Source organism: Nyctereutes procyonoides, unplaced genomic scaffold (assembly GCF_905146905.1).
Source record: "Nyctereutes procyonoides isolate TBG_1078 unplaced genomic scaffold, NYPRO_anot_genome, whole genome shotgun sequence".
Classification (NCBI taxonomy): domain Eukaryota; kingdom Metazoa; phylum Chordata; class Mammalia; order Carnivora; family Canidae; genus Nyctereutes; species Nyctereutes procyonoides.
In genome coordinates this window covers 67,068,044-67,081,166 of record NW_026575140.1, presented here as the reverse complement: position 1 = coordinate 67,081,166, position 13,123 = coordinate 67,068,044, and the positions used below count along the sequence as shown (strand labels likewise).

The window sequence follows — 13,123 nt, the reverse complement described above, 5'->3', positions numbered from 1 at the left end:
CCTTGAACTTCCAGATGAAATAAAGATTTAAATTTTTAAAAAAGCATAAAGCACAGAAAACTTTTGGATTAATATTTTTATAACTTCTCTCAGTGATGGAGGCCTTGAAGCTGACACTTGGCTCATCACCATGAGTGGTCTTGGTGTGACAGAGTACAGTGCCTCCTACTTTAGGAGCTGGAGATCTGTCCTCCTCCAGTCCACACATGGCCTTGTGGGAGAACACCCGGTGACTTGCTGATAAAGAAGAAAGTGTTTCAAGACTGGTTTTTCAGATGGCTCTTACCCGAGGCACATGCACAACTACTATTGCGGTTCCACCCACTTAGAGATGGCCTTGAAGGATGATTGGAAGGAACATCTTCCTAGGGTTAAAGCTCCAAGTAGTGCAGGGGCACCTGGCCAGCTCAGTCAGTAGGGCATGTGACTCTTGATCTCTGGGTCATGAATTTGAGCCTCATGTTGGGTGTAGAGATTACTTTAAAAATAAACTATAAAAAATAAAAATGTTATTCTTAAAAAAAAAAAAAAAAACCTCTAAGCAGTGCATCTCCTTACCCACCTTCCTGGAAAGAGCAATGGCCTTAAGAGTTTAGAACCCCGGGGGATCCCTGGGTGGCGCAGCGGTTTGGCGCCTGCCTTTGGCCCAGGGCGCGATGCTGGAGGCCCGGGATCGAATCCCACGTCAGGCTCCCGGTGCATGGAGCCTGCTTCTCCCTCTGCCTGTGTCTCTGCCTCTCTCTCTCTCTCTCTCTCTCTCTCTCTCTGTGACTATCATAAATAAATAAAAATTAAAAAAAAAGAGTTTAGAACCCAAGGGGGAAAGGCTTCAGTCAAGGGGCACATTAAAGATTCCAGTGAATTGGAAAATGAAATTCTTACTGGGTTTTTTTTTTTTCCACACAGAAAAGAAAGTTCAAGTGTAGGCTGGGTGATGAATTTTGATTATCAAGGGAAAGAGATATAGTGTAGCATACCAGGAGCAGAAAGGTAGCCCCCGATAGATCTCCTCATAACCATGCCGATGTTACAAGTCAATAGGCTGTGCTTATAACACCACACAGGCAGGACTCAGATCCCTTGGAAATAAACATTTGGGTCCCTCCAATGAGTAAAGAGCACTGAACAGCTAAAAAACAAATAGAGGGCAAAAGATCAGTTTTGTTTTTTCAAGATAGTATAAATGTATTTTGGCTTACAAATCTCAGGAAGTAGACTAACGTTAATGTGTCAGTATATTTCCGTTTTAACCACAAAGTCTGCTCACAGTTCAAAGAGGAAGACACATCTTTTTGCTTACTGATAGTTCTGCTGGGGAGTTTATACCCTCCGCTGCTTTTCACCTTGTTCTCTGTCTCCAGCCTCCCTCACCCATGCCTCCTGGCCTCGGGAGGTCACTCTCCTTGCCCTATAATACTTTGCTCTTTCCTCAGTTCACTAATGATATCCTCCTTTATACACTTGCACCTTGTGCTCTTTCTTCTCCTCCTTCCATGGCTGCTCACCTACTACCATCTGGGGTCCAGCCTCACAGTTGTCTCTGAAGCCTCATGAGTATATGCCCAACAGAACTGATGGCTTCCTTCCTCCTCCCCTGGGAGTACCTAGAACACTCTTATGGGTTCATGTTTGTCTCTGATTACCAGATTTGCTTCTAAAACTCCAGGGCTTAGCACCGAGAATAGCACAGAGTAGGTGTTCAACAGTATTTGTGAAGTCCACTGATGACTTGCCAGTGGTAGAGTCAGGCTGAGAATGAATAGACTTTCAGCCACAAAATAGACTTTTTTTTTAAAAGAGTTTATTTATTTGGTTATTTGAGAGGGAGAGAGCATCCAGTGAGGTGAGGGGTGTGTGGAGCAGATGGAGAGAGAGAGGGACAAAGCAGACTCTGTCCTGAGTGCGAGCCCAATGCAGGGCTCAGTCTCACAACCTTGAGATCATGACCTGAGCTGAAACCAAGAACTGGACACTTAACAGACTGAGCCACCCAGGCACCCCTCAACCACAGACTTTAAATGGAACAAATATTCCTCTAGGTTCACTCTACCCTAAATCACTAAAGCTATATATCCACAAGCACTGAGAAAGAGCCAGAACATTTACATATTCTGATCCCTACAACATGTAAAATAGAACTATTTTTCAGAACCAGTACATAAGGGGAAAAGCTTCGGCCAGCTTTTTGGCCTGTGGGTTTAAGAAGACCATAGTAACAACCAGCTGGCCCTCTCTACCTTTGACTCTGACCACGTGACTGTCTCTCTTCTGTTTAAAGGGCAAGAAGATGTCGTACAAGCACACAACAGTAGCCTCCAGTGCATTTTTCAGGATTGGCAGTTTCAGTGACCATTAAGGCTTGGAGGAATTCAGGACTATCTGTGATGTCAGAGATTGCATTTCTAACTGTGGGGATCACTGATTGGGATCTTCCTTCCCCTGACATTTCCCCAAGCTATAACAATTTGTTTGTAAATGCACTATATATTAATATAATGTACAATTCTGAAATTTCCAGCTTCCTTCTTTTTTCTCAAAGACCCTTTTTTTCCAAGGGGCCTATTTTTCTTCGTCATTATTGTCAGAATATATTTAACATGGCAGGAGTCCTGTGATTTCTCCAAATGGTCCCTATTTCATTCTGTGTTTCAATCATTTTTGTATCTGGTTGGCCTAATTCTAGTGATGATTTCACCAGGCATGGGATTACTCACATCCAGCTTTCTGCTCTATGTAGTTACTCACTGAGTCAGATTTTCATTCCACAGACTCAGAGCAAATTAGGTACCTTTGGGGAGCTACATTAAAGCTTTTGGGATAGTGGAAGCCATTTTATGCACTAAAGCAGTAATTTACCAAATGTTCCTTAGTTATCTGAGAATAAAATTGCTCAGTTTCTCTTGGTATTTAATTTGTTTCCAGGAAGTTAGTCAAAGGGAGGATCTGAGCTAATATTAGATCTGAGCTAATATGAACAAATGCAATCTTAGATCTTACCTATTCTAAAATCAATACTGTTTCCTAATTAAGTGAGCATGTAGGAAATATGCTCAAAGACACAGGCCTGGCTCTCTGAACACTGAAATTTGCTGTTTTCCTCTCCAAGGAAAATAACCTCAGGAGAAATTCTATTTGCCCCTCATGACTTCTCTCAGGGTTAATTTTTTACTTTATATACCAAGTAATAAATAGCTAAAACCTGCACTTTTAATCTCACATGACCACATATCAGGCATCTCCACAGTGTACTCTTGAAACACATTCACCATTTTAAACTTAGTATTTGTCAAATTGAAAGAGTGATCCTCTTCATAACTTCATAACTTAATAAACTATTCTTCCCCATTTCATTATAATCACTGACAAATCTCCACTCTACCACCTCAGTGGAATCTCTAGCAATCAATTCCTTTACAACAATCTGAACATGATGGGAATATCCCACGGATACCTGTGGAGCATTCACTGTGTGCCAGGCAGTGGGCCAAACACTGGACATAAAATGATGACCCGAAGAGACATCATCCTTACCTTCTTGAAGCTTACACTCCACCTGGAAAGATCGACATAACAAGTCTTCACATAATAAATTCTAGGGACACCTGGTTGGCTCAGTGGTTGAGTGTCTGCCTTAGCTCAGGGTGTGGTCCCAGAGTCCTGGGATTGAATCCCATGTGGTGCTCCCCTCGAGGAGCCTGCTTCTTCCTCTGCCTGTGTCTCTACCTCTCTCTCTGTGTCTCACATGAATAAATAAATAAAATCTTTTAAAAAATGTCTAATCAAAACTCTGAGGATTTTGATCCCAATAATAGACTGAATCCATTTGGGTCAAGATCCTCACTGACCTTCAGATGGCTAAATCCAGTGGTCAGTTTTTGGTCCATCTTACTCAGCTTCTCAAAAGTACTTGATATAGTTGACCACCTCTGCCTTTTATAAACATTTCTTCAGTTGATTTCCAGTTCTGTGGTATACTCTAGCATTTGTAATCCCTAAATTCATTTATGACTCCCAAATCATAGTTTCAGCCCCAGTCATTTTTCCAAATTTGACACCCATGTCTTGTCTGTCTGCCTACTCCGCGTCCCCTTTCAGATACATAATAGCATCTCAAACTAAACACGCACCACACTGAATTCCCTTCTCAACTCCACAAACCTACCTCTTCCCTAGTGTTCACTCTTTTACTAGTTCTTTTTTTTTTTTTTTTTTTTTGGAAACCCATGTTCATTCAGTTGATCAGGCCGCAAGTCTTAGAATTATCCACAGCTTTCTTTTCTTTCATACTCCTCATTCAACTTCACAAAAAATCCATTTTTTAAGATTTTTTATTTATTTATTCATAGAGACACACACAGAGAGAGAGAGAGGCAGAGACACAGGCAGAGGGAGAAGCAGGCTCCATGCAGAGAGCCTGACGTGGGACTCGATCCAGCGTCTCCAGGATCACACCCTGGGCTGCAGGCGGCACCAAACCGCTGCGCCAGGGGTGCCCCAAAAAAATCCATTTGGATATACTTTCAGCGTATAACACAATTTCACCATCTCCCACCACCTTCATCACTATTCTCTTAGTCCAAGACACCATTTTCTATCATCTGGATCATTCTAGTGGATTCCCAACTGATCTCTTTGATTCCACTCTTGTTCTACTCATGATATAGCAGCCAGAGAAAACTTTATAAAACATAGGTCTGATTATGTCATTTCCTTGTTTATATCCTTTTTTAAAAAATAATTATTTATTTACTCATGAGAGACATAAGGAGAGAGAGAGGCAGAGACACAGGCAGAGGGAGAAAGAGGCTCCATGCAGGGAGCCTGATGTGGGACTCAATCCCAGGACCCAGGATCACACCCTGAGCCAAAGGCAGATGCTCAACTGCTGAGCCACCCAGGCGTCCCTTGTTTATGGCTTCCAATCATACTTAAGGTAAAGTCTTTACATATGACATATGTATGGCTCTACATGATTTGGTCTTCATCTGCCTCTCTGCTCACCTTCCTCCTACTCTTCTTGATATTCCTTGAGCTTGCTTTGTACATTCCCATTCTGGGGCCTTGGCATTTGTTTCCCTCTGTCCGGGATGTTGTTTGCCTAGATAGTATGATGACTCTTTTCTTCAGTTCACTTGATACATGTCTCTGTTCAAATGTCAGCTTTTCAGAGAGGACATTCCTTACCACTAAATTAAACTACTAAAACAGTAGATCCCTCCCCATCTGTCTCTCAACCCTCTTGACCTGCTTTATTTTCTTTCCAGTTCTTATTCCTTCCTCACATTGTGTGTGTACGTGCATGTGCACACGTGCATGTGTTTATTGTGTATCTTCTAGTAGGATGTAAGACTTCAAAAGCATAAGAAATTTTGTGTCATTCACTTTTGTATCCTCAGCACCTTGAGCAATGAGTGCCTGGCACATTGTAAGTGTTCTTCAAATCTAGGTTACATATAGGAATATGATAATGGGAAGAAGGAAAATTGCCAGGGATGATAAGCTATCATATGTGGACATAACTTAGAGTGAGGTATCAGGGAAGGAGGTGAATATGCATTCTGGTGAACATCTATAAATAGAAGAGGCAGCTGTGCAAACATGGAGAGGAGAGTTCTCTAACAGTCTCAATTCACTTGCACACCCCTTCTTCTGAGCTGACCCTTCTGGGGGGGTAAACATAAAAGCTCTATTGAAGAAAAATGTTTTTCATGTATAGTTTGGTTTTGCTTTTTCCCAGAGAAATGTGACCAGCAATATCCCATTTATCTGTGTGACAGATCTGTTAAGTAGTTGGACAAGAAAGATGAAAGGAGAGGGGAAAGCAAAGAAATAATACCAGTTTTGTCTTAGTGAAAAGGCAGTGAAACAGAGAGAAGTCTTATGACATACCCAGCATGATAGTGGCAGAGCTAGACATGTAATTGATCCTTCTAATTTATTACTGCTCTTTTCCAGGACCTGAGGTGGGGGGAGGGTGAGAAGTTTCCGCATATCGGTCCAGAGTGGATGTGCTTTGTCGCTCCTCAGCCCAAACCACCACCTGTAATTCTCATCAGACTCCTTTCAGGTCTAAAGTGTGAGAGTAGGAAAGGGAAAAGGAGAGAGAAGGTGCTCTGTACATATTTGTTGAATTGATAAATTAGTTGGTAAGAAAAAAGGGAGCAAGGCGACAGGTTTTGTTGAATGCATTCACATGTACGCATGCACAGGTACAATTCCCAACGATTTGGGCCCATGCGAAGAAAAGGAATTTAATTAATAGAAACAAAATTGAAATTTATGGAATTGGGATGTAGGATCGAATGGAGAATTTATCTAATAAATTTCTCTGGCTTCTGTGACCTCTTAGTGACCTCTCAACTATCAGATAGTTCATATTTATATCAAAGAAAAGTCTCTTTTCTTAAAGACTATAAAGAAATGATATTTGTCAGGTACAACTTTATTGATATATCAGATTTAGTGGTGTAACTTATGTTTTCCCACTGCAGGCCAGGCACATGATAAGGTCAGAATGACAGTAAGAAACAGCGTCAACTTGACTTGGCCTGCGGAATTCTTCATTCCATCCATTCAGGGGTAGATATTCCACAGATGTGATGCCCGTGTCTACCGCATGGCATCTGAGATTTTTTTCCCTTTCTGCCTCTGACAGGGGCCTTCGGCTGCTGCTGTCTGTGTGTTTCTCTATCTCAGTGTCTCTGTGATCCTGCCCCGTTTCACTCCCAACCCTCCCAACACTTGTTCTCCTCTGGCCACTTTCCCCCAATTTATGATGCACAATATGTTCTGCTCTTTCTTTTATGTGACCTGCCAGGGTTCCATGGTGCTAACCTGTAGGGTCTGGACATCCCATTTATGTAATAACCTGCTGTGGCACAAATACCGGGATACTGTATTGGTGAAATTCACTCTGCCTTGTTTCCTACTCATCAGGAAAGATGAGGGGTTATGGAAGATAATGAAATGGCTACTAAAATGCCACTCTCAAACCTCCTGTCCCTTTGTGCCTTTCACTCTATAGCCTGGAAACCACCCTACTGGCTAGTCCATCTTTCCTTGCCTCCAGAAGTCTCTGGGACCCAGTTCTGGCCCAGGGGACACACCTGGGGCTGCTAGTCAAAGGAGAAGGGAGTGCTGAGAAAGATTCTGCTTTCCAGAAAGAAAGAGAACAAATGAGACCAGCATTACCTCTGTCTCTCCCTTTCTCTTTCTCTCTTGAGTGCAGCATTGATGGCTAGACCTACAGTGTCATCATGTAGCCAGGAGAGAAAGGTCAGGAGAATCAGATACATCAACCCTGACATCAGCACTGCTTGTTAAGTGAGAAAAATAAGGTGCTATCTTTCAAGAGGCTGTAGGTGGTTTTCCTATTATTTATGGGTGAATGTAAGTCTAACCGATACAGAGTTACTTCCTCACCACATCACAGCCCCCTTGACGGAACTGTGTAAACTAACACCTATGGCTTCTTGGTCACCATGAAAGAGCTAAGATGTTTTTGTTTTTTAACCTAGGCTAATTGGGGGATAGAGCTGAATTATTCAAGAAAGGGAGGTATCTAATCTGGGGGGAAAAAGAGAGTCCCAAGATGGGGAAGGATGGGAAACTATTAGACCCCATGCTATCAGTGGCTCACACACAGTGCCTCAGGGGATAGGACCTCAGATGAGTGTTACCTGTGTCACCACGTGCTGCAGTCCTGAGAGTAAAGATAGGATCCTCTGGAGCTGAGTTCATGGTCAGTAGAAAAGTTCATGGTAAAAGATCTGTCTACCAGCCGAATGCTTAGAGACAACTGAGAAGAGGCTGAAAATGGCGTCATGTGGTAGTCAAAGGAACAGGTGGAGCTCTGGCAACTGTGTAGACTCAGGGCCCGGCCTCCTGTTGACCCACAGGTTTTTACATTTTGTGCAGTCTAGTCTTGGGTGGGGAAAGGGTTACAGTCCTGCATGACTAGCTTTGGACTTTCCATGTGCCCTAACACATACATAGGGACTTAAGCTTGTGTAAATTTTTTACACTATGTCTTTATACTTAAGGTAAGTTTCTTGTAGGTAGTATATTCTTGACTATTGTTTTGTATCTAATCTTTTCATTTTATCCAAGTAATTTTTGTGATTTAATTAGTGCATTTAGGCCATTTGCATTTAATGTAATTGTGATATGAGGATTAAAATTTACCATTTTGTAATCATTTTGTTCATTCCATTTTTGTTCATTCCATCTCTTTCAGCCGCCTTTTGGATTACTTGAGTGTTGGTGGGGTCTTTTGGGCTTCATTTTATAACTACTACAGACTTACTATTTTTACCTCATTTAAAAAAAAAATTAGTGGGCAGCCCAGATGGCTCAGCGGTTTAGTGCAGCCTTCAGCACAGGATGTGATCCTGGAGACTCGGGATCAAGTCCCACATCGGGCTCCCTGCATGGAGCCTGCTTCTCCCTCTGCCTGTATCTCTCTCTCTCTCTCTCTCTCTCTCTCTCTCTCTCTCTCTCTCATGAATAAATAAATAAAATCTTTAAAAAAAATTTAGTGCTTACCCTAGGTATACATCTCTAATTTATAACAGCCCATCTTCAAATGATATTATAGTATTTCATAAATTATTTAAGGGTCTTACAACATTGCATTTCCAATTCTACCCTTCCATCCTCTGTGCTATAGTTAGCATATGTTATACTTCTACATATGTTATAAAAACAAAATGTACTGGTACAACTGATCTTTGTTTTAGATAGTTATCTTTTAGAGCAGTTAAGATAAGGAAGAAAATATTTTTATATTTACCTTTATTTATACCAGAGGTGTTCATTTCTTTATGCAGCTCTAAATATGAAATGGTATATTTCTTTCTATAGTCCATAAAAATATATTCCTAAAGTTGTATAAGGAAAACCTTACATCATCTAAGAGACTGTTTGTTAAGGTCCATAGAAGACAAGAAGTGATATCAAAGTTTCTCCTTTTCAATGTGTGCATATATCAAACGGCATACTTAGTGGTTGACCATTTTTTCTCTTTGGAAGTACTCTTGTATTTTCATAGTTGTATATATAGCCAAAAAATCTATATTCAAGTCTTTTTTTTTTATTCAAGTCTTTATATAAATTCAAACCTTAAGACTCTTTTGTATAACATGTCATTACTGTCACTGAGTATAAAAATTATTCAAAACATGTATTTTGACTATACTGTTTCAGTTTCCATTTGTGGCCTATTTATATGTTGGCACCAAATTCCATTAATATGGCCTATGTATTAAACCTAAAAGTCCGTTAAACGGGGCAGAGGTATTTTAATGCCCTGAAGGCCCTGAGATCTACTGTTACACATTTAGTGACTGAGATATTTCAACATTATTTCCAGATTTATAACACTTTTTTTAAAAGAGTTTGTTTATTTATTCATGAGAGACAGAGAGAGAGAGAGAGAGAGAGAGAGAGAGAGAGGCAGAGACACAGGCAGAGGGAGAAGCAGGCTCCATGCCGGGAGCCCGACGTGGGACTTGATTCCAGGACTCCAGGACCACACCCTGGGCTGAAGACAGCGCTAAACTGCCGAGCCATCCAGGGATCCCATAACACTTGTTCTTTGAACTGCCACTAAAAAGTACATTATGAGGGAAATGCAGTGGGGTTTCTAAAGGAGACCCAGAAGTATATCATCATCAACCTCCAATGTTCCTCAATTCTCTGGCAGATGGCAGACTCACTTCTTTGGAATATATTTTAGCTAGAAAATAAATAGCTCCTTACAGTCCTTATTTGTTATGGTACAATGTTTGCAAATATATAATTCATATTCTTTTGCATTTATTTGTTTTTTTTTGCTTATTTTCCTGTTGCTTTTGTATGTCTCCTTATAATCATCAGTCTTACTTCAAAAGTAATAATGTATATCAGAAAAGGTATATATGTATTTTAAAATACTCATGTCCTGAATTAATGGTCCTGTAAGCTGTCCAGATTTAAATTATTATTTCTTTGTTCCATTTTTGGAGATCTGTGTCAATGAGGCCACAGTCCTACGGAGAGTCCTGAGCCCAGTCTCCAGTCTTATCCAATCACCACGTCTAACAATGTCTGGTCCAGGCTGCTATGACAGAATACCATCTACTGGGTGGCACATAAACAATAAACATTTATTTCTCACAGTTCCAGAGACTGGAAGTGTAAGATTAAGGTGCCAGCATGGCTCTGGAGAGTCCTTTTCTGGTTGCCCATGGCTGGCTTCTCACAGTGTCCTCCCACGGCAGAGCCAGCAGATGAAGCAAGTTCTCTCCTGAGCTGTATGAGGGCACTGTTCCCATTCACAAGGGCTTCACACTCAGGACCTCACTTAACCCCAGTCACCTCCCCAAAAGGCCCTACCTCCTGACACCCTCACCTTCGGAAGCAGGGTTTCAACATATGAACTAGAGCAGGACAAAGGCAAAAACAGAGGGCGACAGAAACCTAACAGGTCAGAGCTCAGGAGACCAGTTACTCGTTTCTGTGTAAAAGATTAGCAGGACCATAACACTGTCCAAAAATCAGGTACGGCCTACACAAATAAGAGGGCGACATAGCCACCCTAGTCCCGTGTGTCGGGAAACTTCAGGGGGTTCTTTCCATCCCACCTTGGGAGGGGCATGCACCACCTTCAACTTGGCAGACTGCCTTTGTGGTGATTGGGAAGACACGTTTGTTCCATATCAGTTTTTATTTCCTATGGGGGACTGCTCTCAAATGTGGGACAAGCTAAAGATTGTGGCAGTGAGGATGTGAGGAATGCTCGGTTCTTTCTATTCCCTCCCCCTCACCAAGTGAGCAGATGGCAGAGAGGGAGGCTTATCCTTCCTTGCAGCCTCAGGTCCTGGGGGCGTTCACTCTGGGGCTGCTGCGGCTGTTGGGGCTGTTGGCTGACAGGTAGTAGGTGGGGAACAGGAAAGACGAGAAGAAGGTGATATCTGTTCCTGAAAGAGAAGAGGTCGGGGTTTGTCTGTAGGGCTGTCTGGAGGGGGTGTGGCTCTGAACTAACGGCCCAGGGTTATCAGCTGCCTGGACACTGGCTCTTTTCCTTTCTGAAGATCCTGAATATCACCAACCCTGAGCCCTCCAGTCTGGCCCACTGTGGCTCCACTATTTCCCGACAGGCTTCCCTTCCCCTCCTAACTTGATCCTAGGCCAAACAAGTATGGCACAGACCCTCCTGGCCCTCGGCTACCTGGATGCAAGTCACCATCACTATCTTCCGCCTCCACGGTCATTGTCAATAAGTACGTGTATATAAACCCTCTTAATGTACAAACTTGAAACTACTCAAAATAATTCATTTTCAAGAGCAGGACTGGGGGGCAGCCCCGGTGGTGTAGTGGTTTAGCGCCGCCTGCAGCCCAGGGCGTGATCCTGGAGACCCTGGATCAGGTCCCACGTCAGGCTCTCTGCATGGTGCCTGCTTCTCCTTCTGCCTGTGTCTCTGCCTCTCTCTCTCTCTCTCTCTCTCTCTCTCTCTCTCTCTGTGTCTGTCTATGAATAAATAAATAAAATCTTTAAAAAAGAGCAGGACTGGGTAAGCAGTGCCGAAAGCCCTGGCGGACGCTGGCCCAACCGTAGGTGGGAGGAGGAGGAGGAGGACTGGCATGAAGCAGTTTTCCTGGAGCCAGAGATGTGGCAGCACACACATGTGTGAGCGATGGGCACAGTGTGTGGGAAGCCACGGGGGTAAGCTCTGAGGATTTGGAGCGTTGGGCAATTGAAAAACAAGGAAGTGTCTGGCTAGGCCCAGTTTGTGCCATTCACTGGGGAATGGGTCAGTGGCCCAGAAAGAGTGTTCCCATGTTCGAGGCTGTGGAAGAAGCCCGCCTCTGCCAAGTCTGCGGCCCCTGCACACACAACCTCCAGCCCCACCAACAGTCCCTCCACTTCTCTCTCAGTGCCCAGCCTGGGTGGCCAGGGATGCCAGTTCCCCACCATGAGACTTTGGAACGGGGAGCTGGCCCCCACAATACCACGGGAGGGACACGAGAGCACTGACCCTGAGGCCACACAGACCCGAGGTCCCTGTCTCTAGCAGCCAGCTGCTCATCCCTCCTCATTTTCCAGTTTCCTGGGCCACAGAAGAGGTTGCTTACCTATAAACACCGTAGAGTTGAACAGACTATTTACCTTGACATTTGTGAAGAGCTTGCTCAGTCCACAGCTCCAACCACAAGAAGCAGTTCTACCTACAGTTGGCCAGGGGCCTCTGTCTACCCACAGTGGTGTTCCCTTTGAGAATTAAGAGAAAGGGTCTCATAACTTGTAGTCACAGCAACTTTGTTATAGCCTCTTACCAATAGCCACTGTGCATCCCTCACCAGTAAGGTCTGTGGTCCTTGGGCTGCAGCCACCTCAGCTGCTGTCACTCCTGGATTGACCATGAGGAGATGCCCTGTCACCTAAGCTGCCACCAGTCCCATCGTGATCATGTCTGCCACCATCTCCTCAGCAGCCACTGCCCCTGCCATAGTTGGGTCTGTCATCAGACTGCACTGTCATCCCTACAGCCTTTGCTGTCTGTTGCTTGTTTTTTACCCCCGAATAATAGAAAAGTAGAATGACCTCTGTGTCCCTTTTCCTGAGGCCATTCAAGTTTGAGGATTTTTCTTACACTGTTTGATTATATTTCTGCATAAGGATTGGATTGTTTATTACAAGTAAAGTAGGTACTGGTAACTCTTAGATCACAGACGAGGCAACTTGGAATAATAATTTTGATGAGAATGCTCTATACTGCAAAGGCAAATTATCTATTAGATTCTTTTAAAGCATTGGCTCTTTTCAGCTAACAAGATTTGAGGGCTGGTGGTTGGTAAGTGATGTTTCTTCACTGAACCCCATCAGGTGAGAGAGGCTGAGTAATGCCCCAAGGCCCGGGGCACTACTAAACTACTAAACACTAAAATTAACATTTCTTTTGCTTTAAAGTTTAAAGGCTTACGCAATAAAGAATAATTTCTAGTGGTCAGCTGGGGAGAAAAAAGGAAAGAAAAGAAACCAGAAACAAGAAAAGCTGATTGGAAGCCTTTCATGCAGAGGCAAGACTGTCAGTGGATGGGTTTCAGAATAAGTAGGGGTGCTGCTGTTTCTGTGGGTAGCC

The 13,123-nt window shown here is 43.2% G+C and overlaps 2 protein-coding genes across 2 annotated transcripts in view; one reads left to right on the top strand and one right to left on the bottom strand.

The window, feature by feature from the left end:
- The window catches only part of FDX1 (ferredoxin 1), a 77,456-nt gene extending 66,204 nt beyond the window's left edge, over positions 1 to 11,252 (bottom strand). Inside the window, exons 1-2 of the mRNA XM_055305266.1 lie at positions 11,210 to 11,252; positions 10,873 to 10,958 (exon numbers count right to left, since the gene is read on the bottom strand). Coding sequence (XP_055161241.1) covers positions 10,873 to 10,958; positions 11,210 to 11,252 — 129 coding nt within the window. The remainder of the gene's footprint in view (positions 1 to 10,872; positions 10,959 to 11,209) is intronic.
- The window catches only part of RDX (radixin), a 151,293-nt gene that overhangs the window by 25,169 nt on the left and 113,001 nt on the right, over positions 1 to 13,123 (top strand). The window lies entirely within an intron of this gene.